General features: G+C 39.6%; 1 protein-coding gene across 1 annotated transcript in view; it reads left to right on the forward strand.

Annotated features, from left to right (window-relative positions):
• The window catches only part of LOC144319560 (cytochrome P450 3A12), a 34239-nt gene extending 11735 nt beyond the window's left edge, over positions 1-22504 (forward strand). The window contains exons 5-13 of the mRNA XM_077907820.1: positions 4385-4498; positions 4744-4832; positions 6008-6156; positions 9586-9713; positions 11375-11441; positions 15655-15815; positions 17833-18059; positions 20735-20897; positions 22063-22504. Of these exons, the coding sequence (XP_077763946.1) occupies positions 4385-4498; positions 4744-4832; positions 6008-6156; positions 9586-9713; positions 11375-11441; positions 15655-15815; positions 17833-18059; positions 20735-20897; positions 22063-22158 (1194 nt within the window). The 3' untranslated portion in view covers positions 22159-22504. The remainder of the gene's footprint in view (positions 1-4384; positions 4499-4743; positions 4833-6007; positions 6157-9585; positions 9714-11374; positions 11442-15654; positions 15816-17832; positions 18060-20734; positions 20898-22062) is intronic.
• Positions 22505-23900: the final 1396 nt, after the last annotated feature.

Genomic DNA, 23900 nt, shown 5'->3' on the forward strand with positions numbered 1-23900 from the left:
ACACAGAGAGAGGCAGAGGCATAGTCAGAGAGAGAAGCAGGCTCTCCATGGGAAACCTGATGTGGGACTCAATCCCAGGACCCTGGGATCATACCTGAGCCAAAGGCAGACGCTCAACCACTGAGCCACCCTGGTGCCCCCAATATCTGCTTTTAAAGCAAATTCAAGTATACAGCACATTATTAGTGATTAATATCACCATGCAATATATTCAGTTTCCAGAACTTATTCATCTTATAACTAAAAGTTTGTACTGCTTGATTTCTATCTGTCCTTTGCCCTCCTCCCAGTCTGTGATAATTACCATTCTACCCTCTGGTACTGAGCTTGACTTTATTTTTCTAGATTCCACTTATAAGTGAGATCATGGAATACCTGTCCTTCTGTGTCTGGTTTAGTGCTCCTACCCTGTTGTCCATGTTATTCAGGTTCATTCATGTTTGGAAATGGCAAGATTTCCTTCCTTTTTAAGCCTGAGTAATATTTCATTTTCTTTATCCACTCATCTGTCCACTTACATTTATTTTTTTTTTGTCCACTTACATTTAAAGTAGTTATTGGTAGGTAAGTATTTACTATTGTCATTTCATTAATCCAGGTGTTTCATAGATCAATTGTCCCTTCTTTCTATCTTCTCTTGTAATTTCATGGTTTTTTAAAAATAATGACATGCTTTGATTGTTTTCTCTTTATCCTTTCCATATCTACTCTAGATTTTTTGCTTTGCAGTTACCAGGAGGCTTACATAAAACATCTTACATATAACCATCTATTTAAGCTAATAAGAACTTAGCTTTGATTACATTCAAATCTCAATACTTTTACTCCTTCGCCACCAGTTTTATATTTTTGTTGTCATAATTTACATATTTTTATACTGTGCACAAATTATTTTAGCTAGAGTTTTCAAAATTATTTGTCTTATAAATAAATAAAATCTTTTAAAAAAAAGAGTTGATGCAATGCACACACTCAGCTGTGTGGCTGCAAGCAAGCACATACCCCAACAGGGCTGTGGTGAGCAGTGGGGACTGTGACCAACTGTGGGACCCAGGTAACTTTGAGTGCCTGGGCTTTCTCTGTGCACTCATGTTGCTTTATGGTTAGCCACTACTGTATGCTCAGCAGTGGGGTTCATGACTGGAGTTTGGACTGGCAGTTTGTAGATATAAAATTCAGGGTTTAGCTGTGGTCTCATGCGCCAGTTCAGTGTAGTGACAGGTGTCAGGCATGGCCTCAGGTACCTGAAAGCTAATGGGCCTGGGATGATGTTGTACATATGCCAAGGCTCCCTTGGTGAGATTCTGAGGCTCAGGGTATAGGTGGTGGCACTGCTGAGGTAACTCAAGGGAGAGTAGATGGAACTAAGCAAGAGTCTGGGGCAGCTGGAGTCTGCAAATGTGAAAACCTGTGGGAATATCAGTAACAACATCTTAGAGGGTACACAGTGCTGGGCTGGCTCTTGGTTCTCAAGCAGTTAAGGCTGCTAGGATCCTCTGCAGTAAAGGACTCAGAGAATCATGGTCACTCATGCCACGTGGCTAATGGCTAATACTGGTAGTCTTGGTCTTCTTTGATCCTAGCCATGTCTAGATGTGTCAGCTCTGCCGATCTCTGGAGGTTTGAAACTAAAGCAGGTCATTTGTATCATGTCCTGAAGGGCTGAGTCTAATGTTCTCTCTGCTGTTCCCCAGGACTGGGAAGTATCTCAGGTCAAGGAGTATCCTCTTGATGCTGAGCAGTGCTGGCCTGGGTCATGGAGTGATGCAGGCAAAATGAAGCTATTTTCTCTACTTTTTTTGTAGTTATCTTCAGGATTTTTTTGTATACTTTTTTTATTGGAGTTCGATTTGTCAACATATTGCATAACACCCAGTGCTCATCCTGTCAAGTGCCCCCTCGGTGCTCATCACCCCATCCCCCTGCCCACCTCCCTTTTCACTACCCCTTGTTCACTTCCCAGAGTTAGGAGTCTCTCATGTTCTGTCACCCTCACTGATATTTCCCACTCATTTTCTCTCCTTTCCCCTTTATTCCCTTTCATTATTTTTTTATATTCCCCAAATGAATGAGACCATATAATGTTTGTCCTTCTCCAATTTACTTACTTCACTCAGCATAATACCCTCCAGTTCTATCCACGTTGAAGCAAGTGGTGGGTATTTGTCATTTCTAATGGCTGAGTAATATTCCATTGTATATATATATACCACATCTTCTTTATCCATTCATCCATCTTTTGATGGGCACCGAGGCTCCTTCCACAGTTTGGCTATTGTGGACATTGCTGCTATATCTTCAGGATTTTGATCACTGTGCTGTTGAAACTTCTTAAATGGACTCATAGCTCTTAGGCCTATTTTTGCTTGTAGATAGCTGTCTAATTGTTGTTCTTTGTGGAGTGACAGAGGATGAGTGACCTGTCTCATAATCTTGATAATATCACGTCACTCTTTCATCATTGAGGTGATTTCGTCATTAGGCATAAAATTTTTTGATGCTCTTTATTAAGTTGAAGTGTTCCTCTGTTCTTAGTCTATGAGTTTTTATTGTGAAATGATTTTGGAGACATCTGAACCCTCTTGTACTCTTGGTGGGAATGTGAACTGGTATAGCCACTCTGGAAAACTGTGTGGAGATTCCTCAGAGTTAAAAAAAGAACCACCCTACGACTCCTACGACTCAGTAACTGCATTTCTGGGGATTTACCCCAAAGATACAGATGCAGTGAAAAACCGAGACACCCGCACCCCAATGTTTATAGCAGCAATGTTCACAATAGCCAAACTGTGGAAGGAGCCTCGGTGTCCATCGAAAGATGAATGGATAAATAAAATGTGGTATATATATATATATATATATATATATATATATATATATATATATATATATATATATGATGGAATATTACTCAGCCATTAGAAACACAAATACCCACCATTTGCTTCAATGTGGATAAAACTGGAGGGTAATGCTGAGTGAAGTAAGTCATTCGGAGGACAAGTATTATATAGTTTCATTCATTCAGGGAATATAAGAAATAGTGAAAGGGATTATAGGGGAAAGGAGAGAAAATGAGTGGGAAATATCAAAGAAGGTGACAGAACTTGAGAGACCCCTAACTCTGGGAAACAAACAAGGGGTAGTGGAAGGAGAATTGAGCAGGGGGGGTTGGGGTGACTGGGTGACAAACACTGAGGGGGGCACTTGATGGGACAAGCACTGGGTGTTATACTATATGTTGGCAAATCAAACTCCAATAAAAAATGTACCAAAAAATTCAACCACTGGACAGATACAGTTTAAATTAATTTTGTATTTCTCAGTCAAACATTTATTTCAGTAGTACATGACTTTTTCCAAACCATAAATGTCATGTGTCGAATTTGCAAGGTGTCTTACTGAATTTAATGCATCATTTTGTCTTCAAAGAGAAAAGAGTTGATGTTTTTTAAAAATCAGAACAGCTTTGCAACTGATATTCTTTTATTATTATTATTTTTTAAAGATTTTATTTATTTATTCGAGAGAGAGAGAGACACAGCAGAGGGAGAAGTAGGCTCCATGCAGGGATCCCACATGCAGGTCGATGTGGGACTCGACCCTGGGTCTCCAGGATCACGCCCTGGGCTGAAGGAGGTGCTAAACCGCTGAGCCACCCCGGCTGCCCGCAACTGATATTCTAAAGAAATAAAATAGAGCGCTGGACCCAGAAAAAAAAATATGGTTTTGTAACCTGGAGGAAAGTTTCCAGAAGGTTGGCTTTGTAGGCCAGTCCTAAGCTAAGAAATATAATTATATTTTTTCCTTCTGTCTCTTTGGGGAAAATACAGGGGGGAAAGATTTCCATGTAATTGCATCATTTCTTCATAATAGCAAATGGATTCCTAATCTTTTTTAGTGTTAACTACATTTTTTTCCTATAAAACCCACCATATCAAGAAATCTGTTTTTTTGAGATACTCACGCTTTAGATACATGTAAAGACAGAACTGGTAGAAGCAACTTACAGTTGACAAGGCTATCTATCTTCCATCAATCCAATTCCATTCTGCACAGCTTAGGAGAATATAGTAGGTGTTAATCATGTGAATTCCCCTGAAGGAGTGGTTTCCCTACCAAATTTTCCCACACCACATTTACACCGAAAAGGAGATTGGAATATAAGGGCTGGAAATACTACAGGTAGCTAGATGCCGCCTTCAGCCTTGCAGGAAGCACTGCACTGGGAACAAATATGTATCGAGCATCTGGCAAAAGCCCTTCTACTAAGTCAATGGTCACTAAAGATTTGTTTAATAATTTCTTCCCATTTAACAAACTTTCCGCAACCTTTGAGACTTCTAAAACTTATTTAGGGCAAAATGTTTTGCTTTGACTCTAGACTCTTGGTCCAGTGGGATTTATGAAAAGTGCGATCTCTCTGTCTGAGGATGAAGAGTGGAAGAGAATACGAACTTTGCTGTCTCCAACCTTCACCACTGGAAAGCTCAAGGAGGTAAGAAAAGAAGAAGACTTTTAATTAGGAAGTAAAGGAATACACCTGGGAATAAATATAAAATGAGATCATAGTCCATCTGCTGCATTTGGGCTTCCTAAAAATAGTCTTTTATCTTCATCTCCTGGAAGAAATATGATAAAATTTGTTATTAAATGTCCCTTATAGCTACATGCTTGTGAAAGTCATGTCATTCTAGTACTCGGGTTTTGGATTTAACTTCAGGTGGTGTACTTTGTGTGTAGATGTTCCCCATCATTGGCCAGTATGGAGATGTGTTGGTGAACAACCTGAGGAAGGAGGCAGAGAAAGGCAAGGCCATCAACTTGAAAGAGTAAGTAGGAGTGCAGCTTCTGGGATTCCAACTCTGTCACGACACTTTCCAACTGCTGCCACAGAGCCCAATTCCCACTGTTTAGTTACCACAGCTGAAGTAGACGTGTGGCGTTACAACAATGGGTCAGCCAAGGAGAGGTAGGTCACCTAAAACGGCAGAGCAGCCAGGAGGGAGAGGGTCTTCTTTTGTGCACATGAGGCAGGATTAATTTATCTGCTATAATGTTACCTTGAATACCCTGGAAGACAAAAATATATGCTTGAATAAATGAAACATGATTGTACCAAATCTTTGAGTGTAGGAGGTATGGAATGGTGGGGGCGGGGGGTGGAGAGCACTTGGTACAGATTGTGGGCACTGGGTGGGGAAGTTTTCATGTGGAATTTGGAACAACTTAAACCCCTTCCTGATTTTGTTGCAGATATTAGCAAAATACTAAATATTAACTCTTAAGATCAATTTTGGTGTGAATTAGTATGTATTTTTAAAGTAATAACATTCCTAGTTCTTCTATTTTCCAGAAGTGAGTGAGTCCCCAGGGCAATCTCGGATCACTGCAGCTGAGACAGAGTGGGTCATTCAGGAGACTTAGCAGGAGTATAGAGAAGGGGTGGTGTTCCTGGCAGCACAGAACAGGGTGTTGGTGTTCTGTAACATACTATTGAGGAATCAGCTCTGAACATAGAGACTGTGGTAAGAGAGGATCCAGATCAGTTTCAACTTTCTTGACTCCCTGAGGAAGGGTTAATTATTCCACTATTTGTCCTGCTCAGATACTGTGATTATTACCTTCTATTGCCCATTCTCAAAACACACTACTGTAAATTATCCATCTTTGGATCTCTAGCCCTCCATGACTAGATCTCTAGCCCTCCATCTTTGGGTCTCTAGATCTCCATGGCTGAGATCAAGCTTCTTGATCTCAGAAGTCCGTCTAACTTGCCCTAGAGACCCCATCACCCCCACCAAGGTGAGCTGAATCACTGATAACTCATGAACATCTCATGAGTGAATGTGATGGGATATAGACTCTTCAAATGATCCAGCAGGTGGAAGTGTGGCTCTTGTCTTGCCTGGACATTAGAATCTACATGTACTTCTTGCTGCAAATGTTGGATAAGGATAGTAAAGAGGTACTGATTTTAATTATTCGCATCTTTCTTCTGTCACAGTGTCTTTGGAGCCTACAGCATGGATGTGATTACCAGCACATCGTTTGGAGTGAACATTGATTCCCTCAACCACCCACAAGATCCGTTTGTGGAAAATACCAAGAAGCTCTTAAAATTTGATTTCCTTGACCCATTTTTCTTCTCCATATGTATGTACAGTATTATTTTTCTTTTTCTCCTCCCTTTCCTTTTTCTTCCCTTCCTTCCTCTCTCACTTCCTATCTTGCTACAACAATCTTATTGAGATATAACTTCATATAACCTATAAGTTCCCCTTTAAAAACATACAATTCAATTTTTATGGTGAGTGTTCACTGACCAAGAAATGGACAAAAAATGTATATACCATGAAATTTTATTCAGTCATAAAAATGGAAGGAAATCCTGTATTTGGACTGCATGGTTGGAATCTGAGGACATTACAATAAGTGAAGAGAGTCAGGCAGGGAAAGACAAATACTGTCTGACCTCAATTACGTGTGGACTGAGAAAAATAGCACAAAAACCAAAGTCATACAAAAAGGAGATCACATTTGTGGCTATCAAAAGCAGGGGTTGGGGGTGGTACTTGAATGAAGGTGACCAAAGTTACAAACTTGCAGTTATAAGATAGTAAATACTGGACAGTTAAAAGCAACATTATACCTATTGTTATTGCTGTTGTATGATGTATTTTGACATATTAAGTTCTAATTCATGATCATTGGATATTTTTCCATTTACATGGGTCTTCTTCATTTCAACAATATTTGTAGTTTTCACAGTATAAGCATTTCTTTTGTTAAAGCTATTCTTAATCATTCTCTTCTTCTTGATGTTATTGTAAAGGACTTATATTCCTAATTTCACTTTTGGATTTTTTTTGCAGTGTATGAAACAGAATTGATTTCATGTGTTGATTTTGTATCCTGAAACCCTGCTAAATATATTTATTAGTTCCAATAGACTTTTATTGCATTCCTTTGGATTTTCTATGTATAACATTATATTGCTGATAATAGAGATGCTTTTACTTCTTTACCTCCTTTATTAATAGCTCTTTCTTTCTTTCTTTCTTTCTTTCTTTCTTTCGTCTACTTTTCCTGGCTCAAATTTCTAATACGATGTTGAATAGAAGTGGCAATAGAGACATCCTTGTTTTTGCTTAATCTGCGGGGAAAATATCCAGTCTATATCTGTTAAGTGCAGTGTTAAGTATGAGTTTTTTGTAGATGCCCTTTATCAGGTTGAGGATATTCCTTTCTGTTCCCAGTTTGTTGAGTGTTTGTATTGCTAAATGGTGTTGGATTTTTGTCAAATAGTTTTTCTTTTGCCTGTATTGAGATGACCATGTGGTTTTTTAAAAAATTTATTATTATATTGTATGTATAACCTGGCATTGCTGGGGTTAAACCTCTCTTGGTTGTGGCATATCCTTCTTTGGATATGTTGCTGGGTTCATTTGGCCAGTTATTGTGTTGAGGATTTTGTGATGTCATAAGATGACATGTCATAAGGTACTTGGTTGGTAGTTTTCTTCTTCCTCAATATCTTTGTCTGGTTTTAGTATTGAGTAACACTGGCCTCAAGATTGAGTTGGAAGTATTCCTACCTCTTCTGTTTTTTGGAAGAATTTGTGTAAAATTGGCATTGATTCTACTTTAAATATTTGCTGGAATTCATCTGTGAAACCATCTGGAGCTGAGCTTCTTTTTGTTGGTCCTTTCTTCACTATTAACTCAATCTTTTTTCTCATCTTTCAGATTGCCTATGTGGGTTTTAAAAAAAAACATTTTATTGTTATATATTGAGAGAGAGAGAGAAAGAGAACATGGGGGGGCAGGGAGGGAGTGAGGGAAAAAGAGAAGCAGACTCTTGTTGAGCAGGGAACCTGACTGAGGTTCAATCTCAGAACCCCGGGATCATGACCTGAGCCAAAGACAGATGCTTAACCAACTGAGTGACTCCGGTGCCCCTGCCTGTGTGTTATTTTTTTAAATGTCATCTTCTACTTTGTGTTGTTCTAGCAATTCTTCCATTTCATCTAAGTTATGTAATTTATTAGCTTACAGTTTTTCATGGTATTCTGTATGTCCTTTTTATTTTTGTAATGTCAGCAGTAATCTCCTCTTTCACTTCTAATAACAATAATTTGAATCTCTTCTCCTTTTTTGCTTGGTCCGTCTATCTATCTAAAGTTCTTTTGAAATATTCAGCTTTGCTTTCTTTTTTTTAATTTATTTTTTATTGGTGTTCAATTTACTAACATACAGAATAACCCCCAGTGCCCGTCACCCATTCACTCCCACCCCCCGCCCTCCTCCCCTTCTACCACCCCTAGTTCGTTTCCCAGAGTTAGCAGTCTTTACGTTCTGTCTCCCTTTCTGATACTTCCCACACATTCCTTCTCCCTTCCCTTATATTCCCTTTCACTATTATTTATATTCTCCAAATGAATGAGAACATATAATGTTTGTCCTTCACCGACTGACTTACTTCACTCAGCATAATACCCTGCAGTTCCATCCACGTTGAAGCAAATGGTGGGTATTTGTCATTTCTAATAGCTGAGTAATATTCCATTGTATACATAAACCACATCTTCTTTATCCATTCATCTTTCAGCTTTGCTTTCATTGAATTTTCTCTTGTTTTTTATTCTCTATTTGATAAGTTTCTGCTATTGTCTGTATTATGTGCTTCCTTCTGCTTGCTTTATTTAGTGTGTTCTTGGTTTCTCAGCATGTTTTTGACAGAGAGCAAGGTAGTTGATTTAAATATTGGTTCTTTTTAGAAGTAGGCATATATAACTATAAATTTCCTTATGGTCACTGCTTTTGTCACTACATCTTGTGAGCTTTGGTATGTGATTTCTTCATTTTTGTAATCTCCAAGTGATTGATTCTTAAGTGGCCTTTCGATTTCTTCTTTGCCCAGTGGCTATATAGGAATGTATTGTGTAATTTCTACAGATTCATGGGTTTCCAAATGTTGTTTGTGTTCTCGATTGCTCATTTTATTCCTTTGTGGTTGAAGGGCATACTCTGTATTATTTACATCCTGGCAACAATTTCTTAAACAGCATGATTAGTTATAATAGCATATTATGGTCTGGTGTTTCCAAAGAGACTCTAGTCCAAAAATAAAAGCCTAAGGGATCAGGAAATTGTTCCTGGGTTCCTTTGGTCACTCCAAAGATGTTCCAGAAGGCACAGATCTGACCTCTCTAGTGGTGGCCTCTATGTGTGACTTGCTCTGGCTCAGCCATTGGCTTGAAAGTTTAAGTAAAAGTCCTAGAAGGACAGACTCCTGGTCTCTTTTATTTTTAAAATTATTTTTAAAAAAGATTTTTTTACGTATTCATGAGAGATACAGGGAGAGGCAGAGACATAGGCAGAGGGAGAATCTGGCTCTGCACAGGGAGCCTGGTATGGTACTTGAACCAGGATCCTGCGAGTCAAAGGCAGACGCCCAACTACTGAGTCACCCAAGTGCCTATCCTGGTGTCTTTTAATCTTCTGATTGGTAGACCAAATTATAATTGCTCCAGGTAAATTTTGCATTTTCATTATGCTTTCCATTGTTCTTTTTCCTTACAGTACTGTTTCCATTCCTTACTCCGGTTTTTGAAATATTAAATATCTGGCTATTTCCAAAGAAAGTTACTGATTTTTTCAGAAAATCTGTAGAGAGAATGAAGGAAAGTCGCCTAAAAGATAAACAAAAGGTAAATCTATTGGTGGTTATATGTAGGTATTCACTTTAAAAACAAAGATTTTATTTAATTTAGAGAGTATGTGGATGAACAGGAAGACAGGTAGAGGGAGTGAGAGAGAGAGACTCTCTGGCAGACTCCACACCAAGTACGGAGTCCAACATGAGGCTTGATCTTACGACTCCAAGATCATGACCTGAGCGGAAATTAAAGTTGGGCACTCAACTGACTGTGCCACCCCGGTGTCCCCAGGTGTTCACTTTTGATAATTTATTGAGCTGCATATACCCAACATCTGCACTTCTATATGTTTTTATGGTAGGTAGAGAACTGTAGGGTTTAAAGCAGGAGACTTCTAACATTTTAGGGAGAATGAAGAAGGTGGAGGTCAGGGAAGGAAATAAGAAGATGAGTCAGACAGACTATGTTTAAAATTTATTATTTTTTTAATAATAAATTTATTTTTTATTGGTGTTCAATTTACCAACATACAGAATAACACCCAGTGCTCATCCCGTCAAGTGCCCCCCTCAGTGCCCGTCACCCATTCACCCCTCCTCCCCTTCCACCACCCCTAGTTCGTTTCCCAGAGTTAGGAGTCTTAATGTTCTGTCTCCCTTTCTGATATTTCCCACACATCTCTTCTCCCTTCCCTTATATTCCCTTTCACTATTATTTATATTCCCCAAATGAATGAGAACATACACTGTTTGTCCTACTCCGATTGACTTACTTCACTCAGCATAATACCCTCCAGTTCCATCCACGTTGAAGCAAATGGTGGGCATTCGTCAAACGACAAATACCCAACATTTGTTTAAAATTTATTAATAAACATGGCAAGTAGTATGTCACTGCATAAACTTCAGTGAGAAAAAAACTACCGCTTTCTTTCAATAAATTGTCAAAATGTAAAAATTACTGTGTAAAATCATTTTCCTGGTAGTGTAATTTTGCCAGATCTTACATTGGCAAAGAATCCCTTCAATTCAAAGCCTCTTATCTTACACCTTCTCCAGGGGAAGGTCCTATTAGGCACCTGGTGGAGTATATAGTCTATGTTAAATTTGACCCTGCCATAGTCTGGAATGGGTAGAAATCTTCTCTGGGCACTGAAGCTGCAAGCTGGCTAAGCCAGCTTTGCCTTCATGAGGCCTGATGGCCAGCTGTAGGACATGTGTAGGACAAGGAGACAGGGCTGATATCACTGAATATTGTGCAGAGTTCTGGGAGGGTGGGACATTGGAAGATGCTGACACAGAAGCTGCTCATGGACTCTGCAGAGGTCAGGGATTGGTCTATGTGGCTATTCATTAAGAATTAAGGCTGGAAGAAAGGACTGAAGTCAGGGACTTTCTCCTTAGCTAGTAGATGGGACAGGAGAGGGATCAGGCAATTCTTGGGCCAGGAAGGTATGTTCAAAAGTCAGAGAAGCTGAGGATCAGACAGAACAAGATCCAAAAAGCAATGAGACATAATGGCTGGATTCCTGTCAGGGAAACATCCTGCTCTCCAAGATTTATAGCTGAGCATTTTTGTTCACCGAGGACTCTGGCAACACTACTCTAAATTCGGGATATAAATGGGCTATAGTCTCAGGATACTTCACGTCTGATTTACTTCTGACTTCACAAGTGATTTTTTGCCATGGAAATTTCTCTTTTTGTTTCTAGCACCGAGTGGACTTTCTTCAGCTGATGATTAACTCCCAGAATTCCAAAGAAATGGACACTCATAAAGGTAAGCGAGAAGAGCTTCAGAGGGCCATTGATGAGGTGGCTCAGAAAGAGGGGGTGGTTCCAAGGTGTGGAGGAAGATTTTTAGCAGATGGAATTTTGGCAAATTGAAGAAAGAAATATGTTCAGATACAAAAGGTAGACAGAGCATTTTCCAGAAAAACCAAGCCATACTACCTGTTCAAAGCTTGAAGGGGAACCATAGACAAAACAATCTGTGGTCTGCCACAGGGGAACTTGTTTCCAATGTCAGTCCTGCAGCCTAATCCAGACCCACCGAATCTGCCTGGAAATTCACATCAAGTCTTCATCACATAAGGAGGTACATGGCCCCAGTGTTGATGACCGTAACTTGAAACACTTGTGGTTATATTTTATTCACTAGCTTAATCTACTTCAAGTGTTTTTTCCCTTTTTGTAATTAAGAAGTAACTGGTGCAGGTATGTGTACACATTGTATTTCTCTTTAAATCATCATCTATTACTTTTATCATCCATGGATGGTCTTTGACTAAAACTATTATTACTATGATGGTTACAAAATGATGACTCTTTACTTGTACCATTTCTTCTATATTTTGAATAATAGTCCATTGTTAGGGTGAGCTTTCTATACGTCATCATTATTGTATTTCTTTCTTTATATATGTCGGTATGATCTCTTATATTACTAAGTGTCTTATATCATTTTTTTCTTAGATCCTTGATTCTTTCAGATTTTTTGTCTGGAAGCCCTTTAAGTGGGCACCTGTGTTTTTGTTTTTCCTTTCTTCTTTTTTATGTTTTCAATAGACTTTGGTTTTTAAAAAGATTTTATTTATTTATTCATGAGACACACGGAGAGAGAGAGGGGGAGAGAGAGAGAGAGAGAGATGCAGAGACACAGGCAGAGGGAGAAGCAGGCTCCATGCAGGGAGCCTGATGTGGGACTCCATCCTGGGACGCCAGGATCACGTGCTAAGCTGAAGGCAGATGCTTAAGTGCTGAGCCACCCAGGTGCCCCAGACTTGATTTTTTATAGCAGTTTAGGTTCACTGCAAAATCGAGTGAAAGACATAGAGATTTATCTCATATTTCCCCTGCCCCACCTACATACAGCATCCCGAATCAAAATCCCTCATGATGTGGTAATTTTTAAATAATCAATATACCTACAACAACACATTATTACCACCCAAAATCCATAGTTTATATTATAGTTCATCCTTGTTGATGTATATGCTATGGGTTTCGACATATATATATATAATGATGTATATCCACCATTAAAAAAATAGAGTATTCTGTATCCTTTTCCCATATTATTTTCTGGGCATTACCTTGCATCCTGATGTCAGACATCTCAGATTTCTCTTCTGTTTCTCCTGATGAGCCCTGAACCAGCCATTTCTCCAAGAAACTCTGATTCCTTTTAGTTAAAATGGTATTTAGAAACCAAATCTGGGATCTAGGAGTACTCGTTGCTACTAGGGGTTATTTGCTTCTATTTCCTCTCAGTGAGCCAAGTTAACAACATCAAATATATCTACACAGCACTGATCAACACAAATATTTCTTTATCCATAACCCATGATGTAAGTATGCTCTCAGTATTTAAAAGAAAAAAAAAACAGGCTTAATTTATAGTTGTTTCTATGACAGAAATATTTCCATCATGGTTGATTTCAAGCCATCTGTGATTTGACAACAAGCTCACAAAATTGTTGAATATATAACAGTTGATTCTAGAGGAAAAGGATGGGCTTATTCTATCATACCATTTATCTATCTATCTATCTATCTATCCATCCATTTATCCATCTCTACCTACCAATCTATCTCTACTTCTATTCTATCTATCTATCTATCTATCTATCTATCTATCTATCTAATTCTACTTTTTTCTCTGATGGAGGAAATATTTTATATTTGCTTGGTCCTGTACAGAAACACTGCACACATGTGATTTTTGAGCACTTACCATGTGGCTAGTGTCACTGAGCTCTGAATCTTATATTGTATTTAATATAACTAATTAAAATTTAAATATAAATAGCCGCATCTGGCTACCTTATTGGAGAGTACAGCCCTGAACTTTTATTATCATGGGTTTTGTGGTAATGGAGAGCAAGAATTTTTTTATATATATTTTTTATTGGGGTTCTATTTGCCAACATATAGTATAACACCCAGTGCTCATCCCGTCAAGTGCCAATGTTTATAGCAAAAATGTCCACAATAGCCAAACTGTGGAAGGAGCCTCGGTGTCCATCGAAAGATGAATGGAAAATAAATTAAAAAAATATGTATATACACACACACACACACACACACATACACACACACACAATGGAATATTACTCAGTCATTAGAAAGGACAAATATCCACCATTTGCTTCGATGTGTGTGGAACTGGAAGGTATTATTCTGAGTGAAGTAAGTCAATTGAAAGACAAACATTATATGGTTTCACTACATGGGGAATATAAAAAATAGTGAAAGGGAATAAAGGGGAAAGGAGAGAAAATGAGTGGGAAAAATCAGAGAGGGTGATAGAACATGAGAGACTCCTAACTCTGGGAAAAAACAAGGGGTAGTGGAAGGGGAGGAGGGCGGGGGGATGGAGTGACTGGGTGAAAGGCAAGAATTTGATAGTTGAATTTACCCATAGCAGCTTCACAAAAAGTGTGACTGGGAAATCTGAACTTTGTAGACTTTTCTAGCACTTTTTGCATTGTTTTTAGCTGTGAATTATGTGTTTGTAGTGGGTAGGTGCTCTCAGTATCTAAAGGTCCTACACAGGTTTTGTCAAATAGATTAGGACATGACCATGCTGAGTTTCTGCCAGGAGCAAATCAAAAGATATTCCAATTTATATTCAGAGTGGGGCCATTCACTAAGGAAGGTGAAATTCAGGCCATGATTGCTAATTCCATTCACTGGATTCAATTCGTCTATATTTCATGCTGGTCAGTACCTTGCCTTTGACACATTTTTTTTCTTCTGCTTCTTTGGTGGCAATAATTAAGCCAGCTACATTACCAGTCTTTTTTTTTTTTTTTTGTATATTTCAGTTTGCCAACATATAGTATAACACCCAGTGCTCATCCCTTCAAGTGCCCTCCTCAGTGCCCATCACCCAGTCACCACATCCCCCCACCTGCATGAACAGATGAATGAATAAAGAAGATGTGGTATATATATACCACATCTGTGTTGTAGTTTCTGTACATATTGGAGATCATGCACTTGCGAAGTTGTGTGCCAGGTCTTCTACTAGCTGAGACCTCTGAAAGGTATAATCCATGCTTCTCAAGCTAGGTTGTTCACACAAATCACCACATCTCATGAAAGCTCAGACTTTGATTCGATAGTTCTAGGGTGAAGTTTGAGATTCTGCATTTCTTTTTTTTTTTTTTTTTTAAAGATTTTTTTTAAAAATTTTTATTTATTTATGATAGTCCCACAGAGAGAGAGAGAGAGAGAGAGAGGCAGAGACATAGGCAGAGGGAGAAGCAGGCTCCATGCACTGGGAGCCTGACGTGGGATTCGATCCCGGGTCTCCAGGATCGCGCCCTGGGCCAAAGGCAGGCGCCAAACCCCTGCGCCACCCAGGGATCCCAGATTCTGCATTTCTAATAAACTCCCAGATGCTGCAGATGCTGATGGTCCATGGATCACTCTTTGAGCAACAAGAATTTATCAGTAGACAATATTGTTCTCTTCACTTTCCACAAATATGTTTGGATGAAAGATCATTCATTTTTTCCTGACAATTGAGTCTTAGTATCACAAACTCTCTAAATAAATTTAAGTTCTCTTTTAGCTAGAAGAATATAAATTTTCCTGGGGGAGAATGGTATCCCATGTTACTTACGACTGAAGTACTTTTAGGATCCTCCAAAGGTCATGCTGATAACACCATGTACGTTAGACAGAAATGCCATCTCCTGAAATTACCTATCTGTGTTGGTGCGGAGGGTGGCACTAGCAGGAGCAGATGGCCAAGAATAGTATAGACCATAAGAAGAACCAGATCAAGATAACTTCTGGCTTTTCTGGCTCTGTAAGATAGACATCAGAGTGCAAACCACTCTGAGTTTGATTCTGAATTGCTTTTACATTTTCCCCAAGGGAATTGGGAGTTTCAAATGGACTTCTCATTATCTAAAGTGTGTGTGTGTGTTTTTTTTTTACATTCACCTGCTATAGCTAAAATGTGTTTCTTCTCCTTTTAGCTCTATCTGATTTGGAGCTGGTGGCCCAATCTATTATCTTTATTTTTGCTGGCTATGAGACCACTAGCACTTCTCTTTCCTTCCTTATGTATGAATTGGCCACTCACCCTGATGTCCAGCAGAAACTGCAGGAGGAGATTGATGCGACTTTCCCCAATAAGGTGAGGGGGTTATACCTGAAGAAGGGAGTCAGTGTAGGTTTGGTTATGTCTCAGTAACAGATTAGCCCTCAAACCTAGTAGGTTTTCATAAAAAGGTTTACTCCTATTTCCACATTCGCATGTCAGATATGGGCCTTAGCAGAAGTTGGGAGTGAGTCTCTGCTCCATACAGTTATTGGTGATACCAGGTAAAGAGGCTCCATTTTCTTATACCTGCATTATCTAGAACCTGGGGACTTATTGTTTGCTTGGTAATAAGGAACTATGTGTTACTCACTTGATTTTCAAATGTTTGGCTCCAGACTTACATACATCTCATCAGTTCACCCCTCATTTGCAAAATGGTTTCCCGTAAGTTCATGTGAGCTAGGAAATATGGGGGTCTCCATGATCCTGGGTGAGCAGTGTATGATTCTACTACTTTCTACTACACACCCTATGAAGTGTCAACTCTATTATTTCCATTTAACAAGTCAGGAAACTGAGCTATAGAGAGACAATATGACATTCTTAAACTATCACATAACTAGTAGTGTAGAATTCAAGCTAGGAGCCAAGTGCTTGGATCCTGATTGACCTCTAATCTGTACAATGTTGGGTCTTACACAAAGCAGCAAGTGATAGACATATATTGCCCACACTGTTTTCAGATTTCTGCCCATCCTGAAGTTCCCTTCTTATGAAGAGACCTGACCCCTGGGTCTGGAGTGGCCTGTTTGGCAAACAGTGAGACTCCAAAGTGACAACTAGGAGACCCTTCCAGCAACAGAGGGTGGGGCTTAGAACAGGGTTCTGATCCCCTGTATTACTTTTCCTAGAACTGAAATTGTGTGCCCACAATTGGTAGCATCCAATTGTAGCCTTCTCTTGCCCCATTTGCGTTGAAAGAAAGTAGTGTCTCCCCAAATTATTTAGTGTTTTTCTCCAAATATTGTAAATAGAATTGAAAAACTAGGAAGGCAGGATATTTCAACTAGGACAGTTTATGAGGAAGAGGGGAGTTTTCTGTGGCACATTCTCCTTTCATGATACAGATGTGTCGCCCCTGTTTTGAAAGGAACAAAAGACTTCAACAGATTTCATTTAAGATTAAGGGCCATAGGGAAGGGAAAATATGATTAAAACAGAGAGAGAGTTGGGATTCTGGGTGATGGGCACTGAGGAGGGCACTTGATGAGATGAGTACTGGGTGTTATACTATATGTTGGCCAATAGAACTTCAATAAAAACAAATGAAAAAAAAAAAAACAGAGAGAGACAAGCCATAAGAGACTCTTAAGTATAGGAAACAAATGAGGGTTGCTGGAGAGGAGGTGGAAGAGGGGTTAGGGTAGTAGGGTAATGGGCATTCAGGAAGGCACTTGATGTAATGAGCGCTGGGTATTATATGAACTGAGCAGTCAGTTCTAATTCTAATTCTTCCTCTGAAACTAATAATACACTATATGTTAATAAAATAAATTTAAACAAAAAATGTAGAAAAAAGGTCAAGGGTCACACTCTATTAGTCACTTTTGTTCACACAAGGAAGAAAAACCATTACCTGGTAGTGGGAAGGATTTCAGGCCCTGTGTAGGAGATCGTCATAGTGGTCTCCCCCAGTCATTACTATTGCTGCTTACGTCTATGACTCACATGTCAGTGAGCCATTGAGTAGATCAAAGGACATGCTAGACATTCAAATGTCCACAAATACCCTTTACCAAAATACATGATTCTTAGGTGTTCCTAATACTTCAGTAGTAGTATATACAGTGCATTGAACTTTGATCCCAAATCTCAATTTTTAAAAAGATTTTATTTATTTATTTATTTATTTATTTATTTGAGAGAGAGAGAGAGAGAGAAGGTAGAGACACAGGCAGAGGGAGAAGCAGGCTCCATGCAGGGAGCCTGACGCAGGACTTGATCCCGGGTCTCAAGGATCACACCCTACGCTGAAGGTGGTGCTAAACAGCTGAACCACCCGGGCTGCCCCCAAATCTCAATTTATCAAAATCTGTTTCTTTCCTTCCAGGCATTGCCCACTTATGATGCCCTTGTGCAGATGGAATATCTGGACATGGTGTTGAATGAAACTCTCCGATTATACCCAATCGCTGGTAGACTTGAGAGGGTCTGTAAGAAAGATGTGGAAATCAGTGGTGTGTTCATTCCCAAAGGGACAGTGGTGATGGTGCCAACCTTTACTCTTCATCGAGACCAGAGTCTCTGGCCAGAGCCTGAGGAATTCCGACCTGAAAGGTACAGGGAACCCTGCAAAGGGGAACCCACCCTCATATTGGAGGATATTCTGTATTTTCTTAGTATAGATGACAATCGTGTGGTGGTACAATGATTTATTTGTACATTTTTTTATTCTTAGAAGTATTTTTCTTGTTACAAAATGAACATTATTGTCCAAATTTTACAAACTCTAGTTGAGAATAAAGAAAATTAACATCATCACCAGTCACAATATATCAGGATTATTAATCATGTGATGTATGTCCTTGTGGATGTTTTTCTATGCATATATAGAAGCTTAAAAGTTAAGATGGCATTATATATTTTTGAGGTACTGAGTTAATGTAACAGTAAAGTATAAACAACGTACCATAATTGTGTTTGTGATTATATGTATATACATAATATACTTAACCATTATCTTAATTAAGAAAATGGGACTTTTTGTTACTTTAGTGTTTCTGTCCTCTTTAGCTCTCTGGATTTACTCCTTAGATTTTCGCATTCTGTGTTTGTAACCCTGCGCCACCATGTCTGCTAGGTATAGTGTGAGGACAGTGGCTGTGGTGCTGAGAGCTCACATCTCTGGCAGGAGGAGCAGCAGCCTGAGGACAGAGTGTGCTGGAGACCTGATAGGTCCTGTGCTGTCTGTGGTTGCAGTTCTAAGCATCTCTCATCTCTCTAGTATCTGGGATTTATCCAAAGTGAGGTCATCTGTTCTCTAGCCATTTAGACATCCTCCTTGGAGGGGTCTTGAGTTTTCTCTTCTGGGAATTCAGAGCAGAGTCTGGCTTTGGGTAAGCCTGAATTCTGCAAAAGTCCATGCTTTCCTGTTTATTGTATTGGTGGGCAAAATTTGGATGAGTTTTTAGAGACCTAGATGTTTAGCCCCCGACTCAAAGTCCCTGTTAGCAGAGCTCTTTTCTGGGCTCATGGTGTCCTTAGTGCTAGCAATGCGTCTACACATAGTACTTGCTGAAAGAACTTAGAGTTGACCAAGTCATCTGTTTTCTGGACCAGGAGACCTGATGGCTCCCACAAGTTCAGCTGTTCAGTCTCCTATAGCTTCTCAAACAGAAACCAGTGATCACTTCTGTACTTGTTTATGATTCATTCAGCCATGAGAGGAAGTGCTTACCTACATGTGTTAGGAACTGTGCCAGGTAGTGAAATCCATGTATTAAAAATATCAATTATGAATAATTAAAAAAATATTTTATTTATTATTTAAGATAGGCAGAGAGTGAGTGAGAGAGTGAGAGAGAGAGAGCACAAGCAGGGGGGAGGGACAGAAGGAGAAGCAGGATCCCTGTTGGGCAGGGAACTTGATGTGGGGCTCCACTGGAGTACCCTAATATCATGACCTGAGCCAAAGGCAGACACTTAACCAACTGAGCCACCCAGGTACCCCTTATGGATAATTTTTTAAAAAGATTTTATTTGTTTGAGAGAAAGCAAGCATAAGCAGGGGGAGGAGCAGAGGGAGAAGGAGAAGCCCCAATATGGGGCTTGATTACAGGATGTGAAGATCATTCCCTGAGCCAAAGGCAGATGCTTAACCATCTGAGCCACCCAGTCTCCCCTGTTGCAGAGAATTTTTGACACATGCACAAACATTATATAGACACAAGTCTATGAAATACTTTTAATGAATTTATATATGCCCACCACCTGCCTAGTAACTACTAACCCATATCAGCTACTCCATCCACACACCATTATAATTCTTTTACTGTTTTCCATATTATTTTAAGGCATATCATGGAAACATTTCAGTATGTTCTTCATGATAAAAGGAGTTTAAATAATACCTCACCTAAATGCCATTATCATTTTCCCAAATCCACATGTTTCCTGAATATAAGTATTAAGGAATGAATTTTTTAAAAAGATTTTATTTATTTATTCATGAAAGTGTGTAAAGAGAGAGAGAAAGGCAGAGACACAGGCAGAGAGAAAAGCACAGTCAGAGAGAAGCCCGATGTGGGGCTCAATCCCTGGACTCCAGGATCACGCCCTGGGCCAAAGGCAGGCGCTAAACCGCTGAGCCACCCAGGGATCCCAAGGAATGAATTTTGAATGAAGCATAGGTCTAACCCAAAAGGAATTTATAGTGTCTTAGAACAGATAGACAAAAACTCAATGGTTATAATGATTATACATAGATCTAAGTATCATTATAGTGGAGTAGCGTCACTTGCCCATGTAAATCATGTGAAAATCTTTTCCGTGTAAGTGGTTGGGAATGGTCCTAGCAGGGAGTGTAGGGATGTGAAGGGAAAAATAACAATGGTAAAACATAGGAGGCATTTCTCTACTTCCTTTTTCTATGAGCATGTGACCAACATAAGTGGGAATGGAGGCATCAACCTACCTTTCCTCCAGTCAGGCTCATTTCCTGCTTGCCTTTCAAAGTGTGAACATCACACCACCCTCAATATAATTCTAGTGTCTAAGGTAAATCTTTTCAACAGCTTTATGTCATGTCCTCAGCAAGACTGAATGCTCCCATAGGGCAAGGGGAATCCAACGACCTGTAGCTTACAATTGTCATAGCAGAATAAGCATAGCAGGATTACAGTAAACAACCCATCAAAGTTTCCTATATACTCCTGGTTGAGAACCTCAAACATGTACTTCTTGTGGTCTTTATGATTAACTAAACTTGTTTTCCACTTCCATTGTGGAGCCAGGTTCAGTAGGAAGAACAAGGACAGCATAAATCCTTATACATACCTGCCTTTTGGAACTGGACCCCGAAACTGCATTGGAATGAGGTTTGCGATCATGAACATGAAACTTGCCCTTGTTAGGGTCCTGCAGAACTTCTCCTTCAAACCTTGTAAAGAAACACAGGTCAGAGAGATAACGTTCTGCATAAATAGTGTTTTATTGGTTTTTTTTAACTAAGAGATATGAAATAGATGTGTGTGTGTGTGTGTGTGTGTGTGTGTGTGTGTTTGTGAGCGAATGTGCTCATTTATCCTTAGTAATTTGTTCTATCAGCCCAGTAATCTATTAGAGTCATCTGTGGCCTTGAAGGGTCCTTTAGCTCTTGAGTGCCACATCTGTGATTCATAACCGCCCAACCATAAGGGTCATCTGTCAGTATAGTTCACATGAAATTATTATGCACAGTCCTTTGATCTTGAGCAGTGTTTTAAATCTCTTTCAAGTCCACTGAAAGGAAAGGAACACGTTGTGCACAATCATGATGTGCAATGTGGTGATAACCATGATGTGACTTTTGAATGATGCTCTTCTCCACTACAATTTATAGACACTATTGTGACCATGGTTCTCAACCTTGGTTTTACTCTGAAGTCAGTGGGTTCATTAAAAATCCTATATTCTAACATAATTCACCCAGAGAATGGCTTTAAATGTGTCCCCACTGATTCTCAAGTGCAAGCAAGGTTGAGAGTCACTGGTGTGAAACATGCCTGACTGATGTGAAGGAGTCCCATGGTCCAGGCCATCCTAGCTACTTGGCTCCACCTTCTCCAGTCAGGCTGTGCTCCCTTTCCATGCTAGTCTGTTATCATGGATGGATGTTTCCATGGGAGAGAGTACAGGATGTTTATCAGTGTAGATGTTCATATGATAAAATGTGTAATAAACACTCAGGATGGCCTACAAGCTTCAACGTATACAAAATTATCTCTCTCACTTTTCAAAATTGTTTGCCATAATGGGTAAGAATCTGTCTTAAATTTAAATACTCATCCTTTTTACTTAAAATTTAAATATAAAAGTATATAAACCAATATGAGTTTGTCTCCAGCCTGGTACTGAGTGGGTGGTCAGTAGATACTCTGTTGAATGAGTGATGGATGAATGCTTACATACTCCAGTCTTGACAACTTACAGAATAATTTTAAAGAATCAGAGATATATGATCTATAAGTAGTATTTATATATTTGTAATGCATTATTGTCCTTCATATATCTTGCCTGCTTTGCTTCTGTTGTTAGCTGGATTTTCATGGTCGTTTCTCATATACTTGTTTAACTGTTGCAGATCCCCCTGAAATTAAATGCTCAAGGGATTATTCAACCTGAAAAGCCCATTGTTCTCAAGGTTGAGCCAAGAGATGGGAGTGTAAATGGAGCCTGACTTTCCCTAAGGACTTCCTTTTGTTCTTCAAGAAACTATCCCAGAACACCAGAGACCTCAATTTCCTTTGATTATGTGGTTTCACTCATGTAGGGAATATAAGAAATAGTGAAAGGGGTTGTAGGGGAAAGAAGGGAAAATGAGTGGGAAAAATTAGAGAGGGTGACACAGAATGAGAAACTCTTAACTCTGGGAAATGTACAAGGGATAGTGGAAGGGGAGGCAGGTGGGGGGATGGGGTGACTGACGGGCACTGAGGAGGGCACTTGACGGGATGAGCACTGGGTGTTACAATGTATGTTGGCAAATCAAACTTCAATAAAAAATATATTAAAAACCCCAGAAATGATCCCTGGGTGGCGCAGCGGTTTGGCGCCTGCCTTTGGCCCAGGGCGCGATCCTAGAGACCCGGGATCGAATCCCATGTCAGGCTCCTGGTGCTCGGAGCCTGCTTCTCCCTCTGCCTGTGTCTGCCTCTCTCTCTCTCTCTCTCTCTCTCTCTGTGACTATCATAAAAAAAAAAAAACCAGAACAGAAATGAAGGTGGGCTTCATGTACAACCTGTGACAGATGACTAGGGATTCCACACATTCATTTAGCTTTCTCTGGTATCTGTGTAGAGCATTATATATTATGGGGAATAAAGGAAGTAGCTCATAAGTGCCAGACATGTAGACACAGTTTATCTGTTTCACACAGACTACCCCCAGTTTGTACCATCTACTACCCTGAGTGTTGATCTAGAATAAAACTTTCTCAATAACTTTATCAACAAACTTTAATGGAAACAGGAATTATTGTGGTGGTGGTGGTAATGACATTTATATCACATGTCTTATTTGGAATATTCTACATTGAATATTACACTTAGCAAGTCAATCAACATCTCTTTACAAAAGTATTAACATGGCTTCATCCACATTAAGGGGGAATCTATAGAACTGATGAGTAAGAGCCAGTGAATGAATGCTTTGACCATTACAGTCCCTGGGTGAATGGAGCTTGTTCAGAACTCCGATGTGCTCAGTTAAGATAGGTGAGAGTTAATCTACTGTGACTTTGCCTATTGCTCAGAATGTATATTTCTAGTTTAATTCTACAGGTTTTGGATCACATGTTTTTTTTATATCTCTTGATTGAGGCACTTGGTATTATATTATTAGTTTTGATTTAATATTTTCGTGTCCTCTTCCCTGCTGTTCTGGTAGGCAGCGAACATATTTGTCTTTGTGTTCCAGCCTCAGCTCCCAAGTGTCCTGACACAATGAACATCAAATAAGAGACGGTTGGTTGTCCAGTTGTTTGGGAAGAAAGGCTAAAAGCATTTGTCTGTTTCAGCTGGTATCAGAAGATGAATAGGATTCTTCCTTTCCAACTGTCCCTTCCAGCCCCTTCTTTCGCTTCTCATCTCCTTTTCCTTTGTTTTCCTTCCTAGATAATTCAGTCCTTAAGCCATAGGTGGGGCACAGGCGAGAGGGTAGCCTCACATTGGAGGTCAGGGACAGAGAAGCGAGTCACAGTGACCTGACTCCAAGTTAGAGACTGAGTAGGGTGGGGAGGGGGTCCACATGGAGTGTGTCCACATGGAGCATTCTGGCATGGCTGTGGGAGCCCAAGATAGGTGAGAAGGGTGTCCATATGGAGGCGTGGCTGGTAAGAGCCCCCAGAGCCTAAATACAGTGTATAGAACCCAAGTAAAATTGTGGGGGTATTCATGAGTGTTGAGGGATGGAGTAGGGATT

Source organism: Canis aureus, chromosome 8 (assembly GCF_053574225.1).
Source record: "Canis aureus isolate CA01 chromosome 8, VMU_Caureus_v.1.0, whole genome shotgun sequence".
In the NCBI taxonomy this organism is placed as follows: Eukaryota; Metazoa; Chordata; class Mammalia; order Carnivora; family Canidae; genus Canis; species Canis aureus.